Below are 17,462 nucleotides of genomic sequence, written 5' to 3'. Positions count from 1 at the left end.
ATTAGCCCCGAGAAGTTCGCGTGGCGCCCCCTTACGGCGAACCGGGGTGACGTCACGGCGAGGAGAGAATTTTTCCCCGACTCGGCCCGCTCGCCCTGTGGAGGCTGTGACGACGCTAGCTGTCGGCGCGCTCGTTTCTATTCAATTTTTTTTTTTTTTGGCGTGTTTTTCGTAGGAAGTGTAAATTTTTATATGAACCTTTATTGAGGTATGGCCTGTAGCGACAGGCGAAACTTCAACCAACATTTTAAGCATGGTTGACAGGGCAGGCAACAGATGAATCACAGCTGGTATATGAAAATAAAGAGATATGGCCACAATTGCAGGAGCATCACTATAGATTTACATCTCGCACAATAAATGCTGCTGATGGTCTGAATGAATTGGCAGGTTATATGTATACTATTTTTTTGTATCTCTGTTTTTAAACAAGATCGCCGAAGCAGAAAAGCTGCATGCTGCTCGAGCAACATGTTAAATACAGTCTGGGCCACCAAGAAAGAATCGCAAGTAAGACAGCCCAAGTGCAGGGGAAAAGTAAAAAAAAACAAAAACAAGGAACATTTATTACATACATTGCTCGCATTTGACCTTTGCTGGATTCGGATAGTATTTCAATCGACTACACGGGTGGTATCTGTGGACTTGTTTATATCAACCCTCAAGTCATGTATAACAAACGTAAGCGAAGGTGCCTAGCTCGTTATTAGCCCCGTTAAGCCCCAAAATTGAGATTTTGCTTAAAGACCGACGACCAGTTCGCGCTTTCCACTTTTCTCCCGCTTCCTCCTCTCCCTCCTACCCTTTCCACCCACGCCCGCCCCTCTTGGTCCCTTCTTTCCATCCTTCGCTTCCCTCGCCCGAAGGCGGGGAGAGGAGGGTCTTCTGCCTTGCAGGATCCCGAGTCTGGTCGTCGGCCTTTAAATCGAATTGTCCTGAAGATAAAATATTAGAAGCTTTTCTCACGCAGACTGTCGCCCTTCACAGGTTCTAAATTTTCTGCTGCTAGTGCTGCAACTACCACTGGACAGACGTTCGAATGCTTGCTTTTACTCCTGTTTTCCTCTGATGTCAGAGAGTCCAGCTGTAGGGAGTTTGGAGGCTGAGGAAGCTTTTGGGGACTTGCAGCAGTGTCTCTTTTGGTTGGAAATGACAATTCAGACTAAACGGTGTATTTTCAGAATCGGCTGGAATAAAGAATGTCAGGAAAAAGTATAAATATTGCAAATTACGGTACTACTCCCGCGCATATTTTGGGCAGTTCAATACATATCATACAGACAACTGGGGGCAATTCGGCCGTTTTTGCTGCTACCATACAAACTAATTTCCAGTAATTGTGCAGCTTCTAAGAAATATGCCTGCACACGTGTATAAACTATATAATTAATTTGCGAAGAAGCTATATTTATGTAAAACAACCCTGTTCCACGAGCACTTTCAAGATCATCAGACGCACGACCTTTAAAACATCTGCGAACCAGTGCATGCAGAGTGGCAGCGCAGAGTCAGGGTCGCGAGCTAATTTGCCGACCACCCAAAGGCCCATGATATAAATGCCACTTCAAATGCCTTGAAAGCGGGATCTAATATTGTCTTAAATCATGAACGCGCAAGGAACAGAATTCCAGCGTCTGAAACGCTTGCGCCATCGCTTCACCGACCCCTCGCAAGACTGCCTCGTGTCGTGTGGACGGACGGGGAGGTTCACCGGCGGAATTGCCTCCGCCGAAAGCTTTCGGGATTTGTAACCCAATTTTAAAGGTAAAAGGGACAAGCAGGCTTATAAAATGTACGGAAGCACGCCAATACCGGCCTAACTCAACGTCTTGCACACCAGGTAAACGAAGTCCAGCTCCTCGAAGAGCTTGCGGCACACAACGCCAAACCAGGAAACCGGTGCTGGAAGGCGAACCGATGCGAGATCGCGGAGCGGAGTCATCTCCCTGACGTCACAGTACACCTCACCCAATCCGGGCGCGGCGACCGCAGCGACGCTTGTGCTCGCTCTCGGGGCTAATATTCACACGCAACGCCACTGGCCAAGAAACGCCTTTGTTGGGCTGTAATTTCAAGGACAAAAGCGAGCGTTTTGATTCAATCTCTCCTTCGAAAAACTTGATGACGTAGCTGGGCGGTCGCAGTACCGCCCAGTGACGATATTTGAATGCGGCTCATAGATTGGACCCGAGCATTGCGTGGGCACTCGATTTGGGCTCGTGATAATCGATAGCTCGAGAAGCATTCGGGTAGTGGCCCATGTCCAATCGCTACAATGGCGACAATAGCCGACCCATAACAATGCGTGGAACTTAGCGCGTGTCCTGTGCCTTGCCAACCCCAGCACGTGTCTATGATCAACATTGGAGGCATAAATTCGGCCCTAGAACACGTGGCCGCATCTTCTGGCTGTAAATTGAGGGGGTGAACGCTGCTCGTTCTCCTTTAATATTTCCTGCGACTTTGATTGCGTGTGGTGAAAAACGAACGGGTATTTCACACGTCATTAACGTCAGGGATTTGTTTTAAGCGGTATTTGCGCAAAATACAAAAATCGTTGCATCGCCCCTTTAACGTATGCCGCAGCTCAGAGCGCGTGGAGAGAAGTCCCGCGCTGCAGAACCCATGGGATCCTGGGTTCAATCAACGAGCTTGAGTAAACTTAAAGCGGTAAACTAGCGGCCAAAAATGGCACCCCCCCCCCCCCCGGTTGCCACCATCTGACCGCTTGCCACGTTAGTGATCACGTGACTTTAAGATGGCTGCGTCCATAGGTGTGCCAGATCAGATTGGTCAGTTTACGGTAAGCAAGGCGGCGGTCCAAAATTGACCTGATCTGACTCTACGGTAAATGTTCTGTACCTTGGCGTTCGAAAACCTACCCGAGTCCAGTTGCTCTATCAGTCTTGTCACGTGACATGACCTACCAGAGTAACGCGGATCCATTTGAATAAGATTGGAACGTATCTCCAGAGGGCCCCTCTGCTTACCGTGATCTGGCCAATCTGACCTGGCCCACCTCTGGGCGCAGCCATCTTGACGTCACGTGATCACTATACTCCGTTTCAAACATCGCGTGCAACGCTGGGAAAGCTACTGAAGTAGTGCGCATGAAAAAACACACAAAATTGTGCTACTCCGCGAGATTTCGTGGACGAGCGGTACAAGGCGCTGCTCTTGCGATTCCGACATCTCGGTGGCGGTGGTTCGAATCCACTTAGGGCGCAAAGTTTTTTTGTTTTTGTTTTTTTTTGTTTTTTTTTTCTCGACCGATTTTTTGTGCAAGATTGTGCGTATTGCGGAAGTGCATATTTCAATTCCTCTTTTCTTGTTGATTTTATTTATAAGAAGGTAGACTAGGGGCTGGTGTTCCGCTCGAACTTGCGCCGGCCTCGTCAAAACGGAAGAACGGTCGAGATCCAGGGCGTCTCTATTTAAAGCCGTTTATTTGCATGGTAGCGTGAAAATCAGAGAGTACCTTGAGAGTGTGGTGGACGGTCCTTTATATAACGAATATTGTGATTAGGGGACCGCACTGCCATTGTTCAGACGGCTTGGCATTCCCTCACGTGATGTGACTTCATGGAAGTTTCCTTCAGAGTCAGAATACTCGCCGGTGTATGGAAGAAGTCATCCAGACGGCAGTATCTCGGTGCTGTGGTGCCGGCGCCCCCATGAACCGGGAGTGATTCACAATAGACGCGTACACAACACACGGCACTCGAGATCAGGATCGAGTGTTGTTTCCTTTTCGAGGAAAGCAGGGGCCTCGGAATACAGACACGGGCATGTGCGTCGTTTACTTAGCCGACCAAGGTTAAGGTGCCTCAGGCAGACGGAGCCGACCATGGTTACGGTCCCGCAGGCAGAAGAACCCAGACGCTTCGGAATGCAATCACGGGCACCGCCTGCTGTAAGGTCCCGCAAGCAGACGGAGCCGTAGGCACGATTCATCACCGACACAGTTCCTTCTTGACGCTTGTTTCACTTTGAAGCCATAAGGCCGATTTCAACACCAGAAACAACAGGTGGCAGTTCACAATACTGTCCGCGTGCTCGGAACTTTCACGTTGCGAGGTCTTCGCTTCGGGGACGCCACCTTGCCAGACACTCCGGTGTCGTTACTGACCGTCTCCAGGACATCACGGACCGACGTCTCCGGGAAACACGTTCTTGAACTCGCGTACACGTTGGCGATCACCTGCTTGCACTTTTGCGAGATCTTCACACAACGAATCTTCGAAAATATCCGAGCAGGAAAAGAAAGCTTCCCGCGTAAGACACCATCTTCACGAAACCGGCGAGGCAGGGGCAGCCGCACAACCCGAAAACCCGAAGCGAGTGCGAGTGCCGCAGGAACGAAAACGGAAAATAATTTGGAGTAGTTGACATTATCTTTTCCTTTTTATTGAAAAAGAATCGGTGTTCCCTCGAAATCATAACGCCACTATTAGTTACTAGCTACAAAGATGTACATTTTTCGCCTTTTTTTTGTTTTCAGGGGCCGCACTATTTTGTGGAGCGAACGTAGTCGCGGTCGGCTGTGCAAACCGGCGCGCTAGCTTTGACTACGTTGCACGCTATGTTTGAAACGGAGTATAATGTGGCAAACGGGCAAGATGGCGGCAACCGGGGGGGGGGGGGGGGGGGGGGTTGTTATTTCCTCGGCAGGTCCTGGGTTGCGGTTTACGGCTCTAAGTAATACTCAAGCTCGTTGGGTTCAATCCACACCCCTGCCCGTTTCGATCTGGATGAGAATCGTACCGACGTGCGTTCGTGTATCACTACAGACGCTTTCAGGCAACTTTGCATAGGCACCTCCATCTTGGCATCACGTCACCTCTCCGCCATTACCGGCCTTTACTTTTCCACTGCTGCACTATGTAAAGACCCTTTTTATGACAAACGCCACCTGGTGCTCTAGTCTTTCACGTCCCAGAGAACTTCCGGTCTATAAAAATAAGGCCCACACTAACACTGCTGCTCGAAATGTAGATGAAACCTCTAGCCACCAATTCTCCAGGTGAACGCCAAAAGAAGGAAGGAGTGCGAGATCTGTTAAAATGTTTCGAGTATTCCTTCAAATCCGCTTGCCTCCTCTAAGACGTAATATTGTACAGCCGAAGGCCTTCGTTAAATCTCCAACTTTGTTGTCCGTGTAGCATGGATGCTTTCTAGCACTTTGACATAAGCAAGCTCAACAGGCTTGCGCAGACGGTGCGACCAGAAATCGCTTGGGACGCAAGCGGCAGTTCGTGTTTGTAAAAAGCAAAAGGGCCTATAGCACTGCGTACTGCGCTTCGCCAGTCAACGCTTAGGTTTTAGGCGTATTGCACTGGCTAAATTTCTTATCTACAGCATAGACACTAGACCCCTATTGGGGTTGAACAACCTCACGCTCTCTAAACATACAAACAACAACATATTTACTTTTACTTGTTTACTATGGGAACCAGACCAGAAGTAATCCGAAGAAAATGTGGACGTTATGCAACTGCTGGATTGTCGCAGAAGGGGTATTGGCTGTTGGTGGTGAGGTACTGCCGGCCAATTCCGGGGGCGAGGGGACTCCAGTATCCCATCTCGCCTTCGGCGCCCAAGTCGCATTCTGGATCCAGTTCATCTTCGCACGGTCTAGAGACGAACTTGCATCGACTTCGCAACCTCAAGGATTCTAGGAAGTACACCGGGGCTCGGGCGTGAGCGCAGGAGAGACCTTAAAAAAAAAAAAGCAAATCGATAAATATATATTTTGTATTGTTTCAGTAAATGCGAGACGTTTCATTAGTCAAAGCAATCTGCAATTAAGTAATTCTTAAACTTGCCGGATTTAAGTTTGCTAGGACCGGAGTGATTGGAGTGCGGTGCACGCGTACGATGAAAATATTCCCGTGAGACTACTAGAGATTTCTAGTGGAGAACAAATTCCTGGGCTCATTTCTGGAGTTAATCACACTGCAGTCTCAGCAAAAAACATAATAAAAAGTTTGATTCTTTCTATAAAATAAAAAAATGTTAATGATTAATTTTCATATTTTAGAAGACACTCATTGATTTATTAGGTCACAAATTGTGGCTTCTGAATCCGCATTCTCCTGGAGTCGGCCTGTCGACTTCTCAAACAAAGAAAACTCTAATATCGCGCAGACCATAAATTAAAACATCTTAACTAGGAAAAAGACAAAAGCAACAGGACAGCAATGTGGCAAAAACTTAAAAATGATTACAACGGGGCATCGATAAGAGTACCGGGAGTGTAAATACCCACTGAAGAGTTCGCATCCAGGCTGTCTGTGCTCGTGGTTCGGGTAGAAGTCGACATGCCCGACGGCCTTCTCCATCCCCAGGTCTCCGTTCAGGACGTTCCACCCGTAACTGGTATGGATGACGTCCACGAAATGGGCGTCGGTTCGAGCCACGTGCACATCGGTGTCCTCAAATAATGGACCAGCCGCGTCCAAAGCTGCACGGAGGAGATATTTAGTTGATCTAGGTTGAATATAGAAACACTCAAGCTTGAGTTGTGAACGAGACCAATTATTCTGACGATACTTGTTTGCGGTGTCGCATTCATTGTGGTTTCAACTCCCACTTGATTGTAAATGCTTTGCTATTAGAAACATTCGTACAGCTATCCACCTCCCTGGATTCTCCTTACAAGCTTCACTGCTGTAGATTCTGGGACACGAAATCTCTCAAACTTCACCGAATGCAGGTTTCGCGTAAGAGCACTACTTTGGAGGGAGCTCAATGTAAACCTTAAAAGGTCAAGAAATGTTCAATAGCAGAAATTAACCAACTTTACTTCCAATGTGTCCTTTTTTTTTCCTTTTTTTTTTACTGTTGTAGTATTACTGTTATTAGAGCCCCATATTGGAAACTCCTCGAGGAATATTTGCGACCATTGATAAGATCAGCGGCACCTTGACTCATGAGCTGCTGCCTTATTGCAGAGCGAAGACGCTGGTCCCCATAAGGCGCGTGCAACAGGTCGCGGCGAAAAGTTTCGGTGTCGCCATCTAGCGAAAGCCCGGCACAACCCAAAGTGAGGACTCTGCCGATGCTCCTGACATTGCCGCCGCTTCTCAGCGCTGAATGGGTTTTCGTTCAGCCTCGCTGTCTCACTAGTAACTTTTCATTTTGTGTGTGTTAATTTTTTTCCTATAACACCTTTTTGCATTCTTCACGGACGATTACGAATTCTGCGTCTGGCAGGTGTCCAATGCTGCTAACTGGAGTGTTCTTTTTTTTTTTTTTTTTTCATCCTGAGAAAGCATGGTGAAGACGCTCTTTATTTAGCCCACTAATGTTTAATATTACATATCTTGTTCAGACTTTAACTGTCAGTTTTAAACAAATGGCACCTTAGCAGTCCTTGTTTCCTCCCTTGAGATAAACTTACTAGTTCTCTTTCCCGATTGTTGCATCTTTATAAAATCAGGGGCAGTCCTGCACCCAGCTGCCTTTACACACATCCTGGACTTTACTAAGCTTCATAAAATCACCAGCGCCACTACGTGTAATATATTGAAAATTACAGTGAAGAAGTGCATGCTCCTAACATGCAAAAAATGGATGACTGTAAATTTTAAGAGATTTAATGAAGAAATAATGTTTTTTTGCATTCTGAAGAAACACAGTAGAAAAGCCTAACTTGAAGTAAAAAAGAAACGAAAACAAACCATTGTACACAATTAAAATTAGGGAAAAAAATAAAGAAAACATAGGTTAGCTTCTAGGGGAAATCTTTTTTTTTTTTTTTTGTAAATTATTTTGATGAACGAGTTATTTTGTTAAGATCGTGAATTTAAACTAACCAATCATTTGGTCTATATCTTAGGCTAATCGCAGCCATATGAGACATCGATCGGATTTAGATGTTATGTAATGACCGTTATGACAATATAAAAATAAAAATAGGATATGCGGGTTTTTCTTTGTGTGTTTTGACCTGTGAGTAGAGAAAGCACTTGTGTGGTTCAGTTATAACTAATCTCGATAAAACGCAACAAACCCTAAAATCATAGCCAGAGTTTTTGGGTGTTGCATGCTATTTTGCTTTGCTGGCCACAAGCCGTCTAAAATAATTAACCCTCGTAGTATTGAGCATAAACGTTGAGCAAAGCACGTTTTATTGCATGAAAAAGAATCCCAATGGCGTCTGCATGTAGGCGAAAAAGGGAAACGTCCAGCATATTTTTTTTCTCTTAATGGCAACTTGGCGCCGCAGCTACTGCACTGTAAGAAAGGCAAGAGTTGCTTGAATGTGGGTTCCTCGGGACCCGATTTGTTGAACAGACACAGGAGCCTTCTTTCGTTTTGGTAAACACACATAAGTCAATTTATTATTTCAACTTTAAGCGCAACATTTGCCACAAAAAAAATAAGGTGCAAAAAAAAAAAAAAGGCAAAGTATTAGATTGTTCTTGGCGTTGAGACCCGCCATTGAAATTCGTACGGAGGACGAAACAGACACTCGCTTAGAAAAGAAAATCTTGATACATAATACAACACGGTTCCTTGTGAAAGCATCTGTAAGTGGTTCGAGCACACCATCGCGCTCGCACACAGCTTTCTCCACTGTTTGAACCTCTTCTCTTCTTTCCCAGTTGCTGTTCTCTTAGATATAGATGGAAACTTGCACCTTTTCAATCTCGTATGTTGTGCCACCGGTAGCAGAACAATAACGAACTACCGCGCCGCGTCCGAAAGCGAGCGACCACGCCGTACCGCAATGGCGTGCGCGATATAAACAAACCCGGCATCCTCACATTCCGGGTATCCCCTGACCACCTGACATTCACGGGCTGCTCAGTGGCGCCTCCTGGCGTGGTTCTCACCGCGAATGGAGGAGCTGCATTTTGAGGGACTTCGTCGTCCGCCGTGATCTCAAGACATCGCTCCATGCGATTAAGGCATTTTTAGACAGCTAAAAAAACATTTCTCGAAAATCTCGATTTCTTCCTGTTCAGTAAAGTAACACACAAAAAAAGGTTGATCAGTGTTTGGACGCGTGGTAAGACCAATCTTTGTTTTGGATATTTTTTTATGCTTGTGATAGACTCAAGTATATGTAATGAACACAATTAAAATTGTGTCGACATTTTATACACTTTCATTACACTTGTTTGGTACAGACAATAAAAACAACGACATATATTTGACTTTTCCTCGCAGTACCTTCGATCAGACTACCCGGAGCCCAAGTAACAATAGCAAGTCGTATTACGGATGGGCAACAGGGGATAGCACTGCAACTAGATTTCTTATAATTGCAGAAGAGTCTTTAACTGATTTTTGTTGTATTTCACCCGAGCGGAAAGCTGGCATATACTAAGCATGACATAAATACCTGTGATCCTACTCAAACGAGTTCCGGTGCTGTTTTCGAAGTGTCTTCCGCAGAAACCGGTGACCTGCGCCCCGAGGCTGAAGCCAATCACGTGAATCCTGTCCGGATGTACGGCGACAGAGAACTGGTCAATGAGCATCTGCAGCATAATGGAAATCTGCCTTCCCACGAGGGCGCTGTTGCCGCACGCCTGAAGGTAACGGGGCATCTGGCAGCCCCTTGGCCAATCCACCACCACCACGTTGCTGTCCGTCTGAAGAAAAGTCGGAAAGTCCCAGATATATGTTTTTCAAAATCTTGACTTCTTTACAAAACGTATTCGACATAAATGGCACGGAGGACAGGAAAAGACACTAACAAGACGGGACTACGATGGAAGAGAGAGAAAGATGTCTGAACGGCGCTGCCTCGCCATGGAACAATTGTGCGCCGAAGGTTTGCTCGCATTTCTGAGAAGCTCCATGAGGTGGAAGTATGCCTAGGGCAGTAAGCAAGCCTACAAGGGTCACACAAGAAATCGCCCTTATTCGGGCAGACCTTTACGAAGCCCCTACGCGCCGCGCCGTGCGCGTGGCCCCCCTAAACCGACAGTGCCCCTGCCGGGCGGCGCGCGAAGCCCCACCAAACTTTTGCCGCCTTGGCTGGCCTTGTTCAGACACCTCTTTCTTCTTCCACCGTGGACGAGACTATCGCTTCTACAAGCGATCACTACAAAGAAGAAGAGGAAACATGGACCGTTGAAACTGGGCGAAAGAGAGAATAAACATCTTTATTATGAGAAAGCGATGGGGAGGAGTCCTTAGTCCAAGACGCCTTGAGCCTTCCCTGCTTCCACAGCCCTCGACACGAGCATGTTTCAGCTCTTTCGCTCGCCTGAAGTTTCCCATGGTTCATTGGCGTGCGCCTGGGCTACAGACTTCACAGTTGGTTCTCACATATACAGCCGATGCATTAACAGACAGAAGGCCGCATGACGCTGTCACTACTGTCAAGACTAAACAAACCCTGCTTGAATTCTTTACTCTACATACGTCAGCCCACCACGACGGGTCCGAATCCGAAGCCGAGAGTCCGAGGACACAGTCAATGATTATACCCGAATTTCAACCAAGACTGGAGCAGCACTTGTGCCCTACCTGCGCCCGCACTCGATCACAATGCACGGGGTGCTGAGAAATTTCGAATGCGCATGTATGGTATTGTCGCGGTGGTGTCTGACACTGATCGAACCATCCGTAATTGCCTTGTTTTCGTAAGCGGGCTCGCCAGGTTCCTCTACAATCGGGTGAGACATCAGGTCACTTGACACGACCCTGATGATCGGACGTGTCTCGAATGCTGCGCTACAGTTGTAAACATAACATAAATATAATCCAAATGGAAGCTTTACAATGTACCTCTTGGAATCAAAGCCGCGGTTACACTGCTAATAGATAATACAAAAAGTCTGCAGACAGCGTGTTCCTTCCTTGTATGACAGTTCTGTCCAATTGGTCATAGAAAAACTGTCTAGGCGATTCCGAGGCTTCTACAGACGGCTGTCGTGTACACCTGAGGAGTGGTAGGCGCTTGTCAACTCCCGGGCTTCGATAAAGCCCTGTTCCTAACGCCCGCTCTTCGGTGCTACACCCCTGCCATCAACCCAGTGACTACGCTCCGCACCACAAACACCATCCTGTCTTGTCACCATCGACACCCAACCTTCATCCTACAACCAAACCGGCGTTCCAAATCTGGTTTTCCAACCTAAGATCAGTGAAAAGTAAACTGCCTGACTGTGGGGTCCTATCGAATCACAACCGGACACTATATTCGCGGCATGCGAAACATGGTTGGACAGCTCGATCAAAAAAACAGATACCTACGATCTCCTGCAGACCTCACTTTCTACCTTTCTGCACTTTAATAAACGGAGCGTAAATATATGTGTCACAGGGGGCTGCAATGCACATCTCAACTGGTCAGACCCCATCACGCCAGTACGTACCGACTTGCAAGATGACGACCTTTTAAGCAAAATCGAACCATTCGGGTTAACACAATTGTGTTACGAACCAAGCAACGCATCGAAGAGAAAGCATGACTCATTTTTTGCATCGAATTACGCATTCATAGCGAAATGCTTCAAAGAAACCAGCCCAGCCGAATCTGATCGTAGGGCTAATGTAACAGAGACGTATATAAACTTTCCAAAACCGGGCGCCCATAGTAGACAGCCGAAACGTTTCGCGAAACTCGATTTTGAACACCTACATTCGCTCCTTCACTTCGCTTTTTAAGGAATGGTGTTTCAGGAAGACAAAATTGAAATCGCCTACAACCTTTGGCTTGACCTATGCACGCCATCGAAACGGAGTACGTTCCGACACCCCAAGGCGGAAACAAAAAACGTGCCTTTTGGATCACGAAAGTAATCCTACACTAAACTCGCTAAAAACGTCAGTTGTTTGTGAGAGCCAAAAGGAACAACTGTGTTACCATGCTAAGTATTGTCCTCACTGTACAAAAAGATCCCAGGAAGATAGTGCGGAAGTCCCACCAGGATTATGTCCTGTCGCAATACGTGCAATCAAAGAATCGAAGGTGCTTACAAAAGACGACATAAATGAAACAGACGTGCTCTAGACATATGTCAAAATGTCAAAGCTCTCAACGACACTGAGGATGCGGAACCTTTCAGTATCCAATTTACCTCAGTTCGGACAATCCGTCTTTCAGATCACCAGCTACAACTTTTTCAAACCTCAGGTGAGTCAGCTCAGGCAGTCCACTCCTCTTTATACGACATCAATATCAGCGTAACGGCCGTCCAGGAAACCCTAACTCGGGTGAACCCATCGCAGTCGCCTGATCCCGACGGCATCCACCCCGCTCTCCTGAAGGCGAGTGTCCACTCGAGAAAACTCTGGACACCAGAAAAATTTCGGGCACATGCAAATTGGCGTATATCATTCCAGTCTACAAGGGAAAGGGAGCACCAGCTCAAAAATTAGAATCGTATCTGCCCATCTCCACCACCTCAGTGGTCTGCCGAACAATGGAACGTGTAATGAACAGGGAGATACACGAACTCCTTGACACCTTGACACCCATGCCCTGCTGTCGCCAGCCTCCCGTCCTGTCAGAAGATGGAAGACTTCCTTCCTCACCGTCGTGCGTAGGATTAGTGACAGCCTCGACAGTGCTGTAGCATGCGAACTTATACAGCTAGCCTTTACAAAACCATTTAACAAGGTTGACCACTCCATTTTACAGAGAAAAAACGTAAGCATGCCGGTTTCCGGGACCGAATCTTAGTCCATGGCTAACCGACTTCATTTTCAGCAGACAACAGTGTGTATACTTGAAAGGTTCTCCGTCAAAACCCCGATATGCTAGATCGGGAATACCACGAGGGTATAGTGTTCTTGACCCCACATTCTTCTTCATCTTCATCAATGAACTCGTTCTGCATATGCGCTCAACTCCCGTGCCATATACAGACGACCTCACCCTTGTCTGACCTATCAAGTCGCTCAAAGACTATGACGACCTTCAGCATGATCTTGAAAGGGTACACATTTGAACCACATTCAACAAATTAGCCCTCAGTGCTTACTTCGCAACATACTCCCCAACCCGAACGAAGATGTCATATAACCGCTTTCACTCCTGAGAATGAAAGACCAAGCTATCAACCACAGCGACAACATCGAGATACTCGGAGTGACTTTGGACAATAGATTAACCTTCTCAAAACATGTACATTAAATTTCAACACGGTCCCGGCGTTTGCTGGGGATCATACAAAACTTCAGCGAGGGCCTAAGACCCATCGTGATGATGAAACTCAACACCGCCCTTGTTTTGCCCATCCTTGAATGCTGATCGCTGATCTGGTCCCCTCGGTCCACACCAAAGCAGGACATTTTGTAGCGGATGCAAAGAAAAGCTGCACTCGTGATATATGCCCGAAGCTCTCCATCCTCTCGCCTCAGGCCAAAGGACATCTCGACGAGGCCACTCCCATATAGCAGCAAGATAAACAAACCTTGCCACCAGACGAGACATGGCCACCCTGCGACTTATGCTAACAATCATTGAACCAGGGGTACTCCACGATGATTGTTAGAACGACGATCGTTAGTGTTAGCGGGGGAGGGGGAGACTCGGGTCCCCACCACCTCCATGAAATTTTACCAATTAAAATCATTAATTTAGTGGAAATTCCAAACGTTACTATCCTGCTCTCTTTAGGCGCGTTGTGCATTATATTTTGACAAAAATGTCAAATCTTTGGGTACAGGAGACGTAATACAGCAATTACGAGAGTCGTTCGATCTAGCTGCACCTTCTGCACCGGTGCAGGAAAGTGTAGGGCCGTGTACTTCCGGTCGTATCTCAATACACGTACCGGGAGTACACCGCCCTACACTTTTCAGCACCGGTGCAGGAGGGGCCGGTAAATCGAATGAGCATATTGTTAGTAAACGCCGTCTAACGGCGCCCCCTGGTGCCATGCTACAGGGCGCAAAAGAGGGACGTGTCACGATCTATGATTAGATTTCGAATTGGAAAATCGGTCGCCCATGTATGTATTCGTTTACTATGCTTAGAGCCCGTATATAGATTGAGTTATCCCCCTAAACAGGCAATCTCAGAATCTACTTCAGCGCCCCAGGGGATCAGCCGATTTGGCGAAACGTGCGGTAATTCAATGGCTGTCGTCTGCGAGCTGTCGGTTGGCAAACATCGCGACGCAATATTTTGTCGAGCGTTACCTGCTGCAGTAGCGCTGCTTTGGCGTCCTGGACCCAGCTGGCGAACCTGTCCTGCGTGAACCCGTGTACCAGGACAGTGAGGTCCTTGGGCGAATCGAGTTGCCCTTCCCTGATTCCTGCGAAGTTGGGACGCGTCAGCGACAGCGGGTTCACGGGGTTGTGCTGCGTGTAGAGCAGGAAGTCGGTCCCGATGTCTCGGGGATCCTGTGGCAGTGCCTTGGGGTGTGTCATGCGGTCGCTGTGATGTCTCGAGAAGCAGCCCACGCTCGGGTAACAAACTTCGTCCGCTTTTTCGATGGTTTTTGGCATTTGCTGAAAGACAACAGTCAAATGAGGGGGCGGGGGGGGGGGGGGGTGCACGTGCTAAATTAACGAAGAGCATATGGCACACTGCACGACCCAGCGAAAGAAAAGATCAATTTCGACCACATGGGGACTTTTTGATGCGCACTTGAAAGCTTAAATTGCTGAAAGACGTGACCCTGGGCTGCCAGCAGGAGGAGTGTCGGGATGCATAGTGTTTCAATCACAAGTCATAATTCAGTTTCATTATGCAACCTTTAATTGAAGCCAACGTAATAGGGCGAATTCGGAACTACAAACGTTTTAATTTAGTATTGCGTAAAACCATCCAAATATGTATACGTTTGAAAAGCTTTTTGTCACTGTATTTATTGATGAAAGCGTTATACAAATGCGATGTGTAACTTTGTAGAAGACATGTAAAGCGTGCCGCCCCCCCCCCCCCCCCCCCCCCATTTCTTACCCTAAAGAAATTATTAAAAAAATTTTTTTTGTATTGGTTTAATTGGGAAAATAGTCTATGTATCACCGAACCTCATGGTCCGCCAAAATGTAGCGCCAGAGGTTCGAACCAGATGCCAAAGTTTCAGCACGAACCGTTATCTTACTCAAAAGTTATAAGTGATTTTCAAAAATTTTCGATGGAAAATGGGGCCCGTTTTAGCACGTGTTCGGCAGCTGCATGGAACCATAGAGTTCCATGTATTTGAGAGGTCGATCGGCCGCCATTTTCCAATCGAAAATTTCAAGAATTACTTATAGATTTCGAATAAGATAACGGTTAGTGCTGAAACATCGGCACCTGGTTCGGACCTCTAGCGCTGCATTAGGACGGAGAATGAGCGATTGGCAAAACATTATTTTTTTGTGAAGAAAACAAACAAAAAAACTTGTACACTTTCTTTGGCAGAGGGGGGGGGGGGGGGGGGGCATCTTGTAGAAGCATGCAAACATGAAAAAAATTGCAAATGAACTTCCCTGACACATACTTTTAAAAAATGACTGTCTCTTCACTTTCCCCCAGGACCCGGAGGCAGCGTATCACAGTGTACAATGTAAGGATCCCAGTGAATGAGGAAGCTCAGAATACGATTACGTATCTGAATGTGATGTGAGCAGAGAAAATGATCATCGGAAACATCTTGCTCGACGTCCCTGCAAACATCGCTTTTTTTATTTTCCCTTATCGTATTTCGAGTTTTGTCATTTGATGGAGTCGTTCTAATGTTCACCGAGATTGGCTGTTTCCGTGTTTTTTTGTTGTTTTTTTGTGTTTTTTTTTCAGAAAGGTGTACTCGCAGGTATTCCTCAGAGTGTAATGTTTCTTTGAACTTGTGCGAAAACACGCTGCGCCTGGACATAAGATCTACCAGGTCGAAATGATTTTATTTATTGTGCACTTACTTTTGCAACCTCTGTGTCATAGTCAATAGCTTCGATGGTCCTCTTGTCGTCTTCGCTTTCTCCTAACGGTATGTCGGGCTCAAAATGTGCCCGGACTTCGGTCTTGAGCACGAAAATCGTGGCTTGCGAAAACACTGAAAGGTTTCAAAAGTCAGGCACGCTTTTGCGGCCAGCCCACCTTCAGTGAGCTAACTAGACTGCTTTCAAATTCACAAAAGGCGAATTTAAAGGATCTACTTATATTCGCTTGTTATCAAAAGGGCAAACTACGAGAAGAAATCAAATAAAAAATGTCTCATGGTCGGAAGTATTACCAAAAAGCAAAAAAAAAAAACAAGAAACCTTGATAAGTTGGCTAATTTACTTACGAATGATGTAACTTGGTATCATCGTTGGTAATCTGAAGCGACTTGCTTTTTAACCTAAAAAGTAAATCTAAAAAAAAGTGATATCAGTCAAATGAATGTAGGGGCGCATAGAGCAGGTTTAGATTGAACATTGCATATAAACCCCGGGACTGCAGGCCAAAAGCGACACGAACACTAAAAGGTATCGAGACCCTTTATTGTTCGTGTCGTTATAATACCTGAAGTCTCGGGGTTTAGTTCATGTCCAGTGATACCAGTTTACGCGGAAGAAAATAGTGTAACGTTTAAAAAAGCCCTCGTCGTCTTGCTATTGGAAAGTACAAACGTACTCACAAACTCTCCTCTCCTCAGCAGCCAAGTTTGCGGATAGGGTTCACCAAATATCCAAAGTTCATGAATTTCATGCGGAGTACAGGTGCGGCATACCCTCAGGCCTTCACAGCATGAAATTGTCTTTGAAATGAATCGATGTAGAAACTAAAATGGTGGAAGGCTTAAACAGTCCTGCTGACTTTGCTGGCGGTCAGCTGCACGTATAATTTGACGTTGTTAAATGATGCCACGGGCTGCTTGCAAAGCAGCATTGGCTGTGCCCTTTTTTTGCTATCATTAGTCTCTCCCCGAGTTTTGCTTCGCTTCACTGAAGCTTTTCTTTTCACTGTTTTATTTGTTTAGGCTGCTTGAAGCTTTCACGGCGGGGAGGCATGCGGGTTCTGCCATCGCGTCTGTAGGCACTCAGTGCCGCTCTTGTAATGGCGCTTGTTTGAGTTAAGTTACCTTACTCCTTAGACGCTACTTGACTCGTGACATGCCAGATATGTTTTTTTATACTTTCTTGCATATTTATAATCTCATTTTATGTGCTGTGAGAAAAATAAAAGAGCATTTTAAGAGTATACTGTGAGCTCGCGCCATGCTTTGTTCCGAACATGCTTGTAACGCCTTTTTTAGCGCACAGAATATTCTTTCAATGTATGCCTCGTGATCATGGACAAATAAAGCTCAACAATAAAATGTTTGTAATGTTTCCTTCGTGTCATTTATGCTTCGCGTATTTAGCAATTTTTGTACCTATAACTTCTTGCCTTGGTTGCAGACTCCAATATCGGGTTGCATTACTGAAGATATCATTAGGTACGCAAAAAAATGAAAGCCGTTTACAACTCCCTGTAATGCCGAATTAGAGCGCAGCTCTTGAGGATGAGGAGGGAATGGCACTAAGGGGGTGTCACGTGACCTTGTGGGGGTCACGTGACCGTGGGGTGTCACGTGACC

General features: G+C 46.4%; 1 protein-coding gene across 1 annotated transcript; it reads right to left on the bottom strand.

Annotated features, from left to right (window-relative positions):
- Nucleotides 1–5,486: 5,486 nt before the first annotated feature.
- LOC115319506 (phospholipase A1-like) lies at nucleotides 5,487–16,209 on the bottom strand. The gene is made up of 6 exons (XM_040210849.2): nucleotides 16,188–16,209; nucleotides 15,820–15,953; nucleotides 14,113–14,424; nucleotides 9,353–9,605; nucleotides 6,269–6,463; nucleotides 5,487–5,716 (listed from the first exon to the last, which is right to left on the bottom strand). Exons 1-6 carry the CDS (start codon nucleotides 16,207–16,209, stop codon nucleotides 5,487–5,489), a joined length of 1,146 nt encoding a protein of 381 aa, XP_040066783.2.
- Between the last annotated feature and the right edge of the window lie 1,253 nt (nucleotides 16,210–17,462).

This window comes from Ixodes scapularis, unplaced genomic scaffold (assembly GCF_016920785.2).
Source record: "Ixodes scapularis isolate PalLabHiFi unplaced genomic scaffold, ASM1692078v2 PGA_scaffold3__209_contigs__length_174095766, whole genome shotgun sequence".
Classification (NCBI taxonomy): domain Eukaryota; kingdom Metazoa; phylum Arthropoda; class Arachnida; order Ixodida; family Ixodidae; genus Ixodes; species Ixodes scapularis.
Note: the sequence above shows the minus strand (reverse complement) of the source record. Positions and strands in the feature narration are given on the sequence as shown.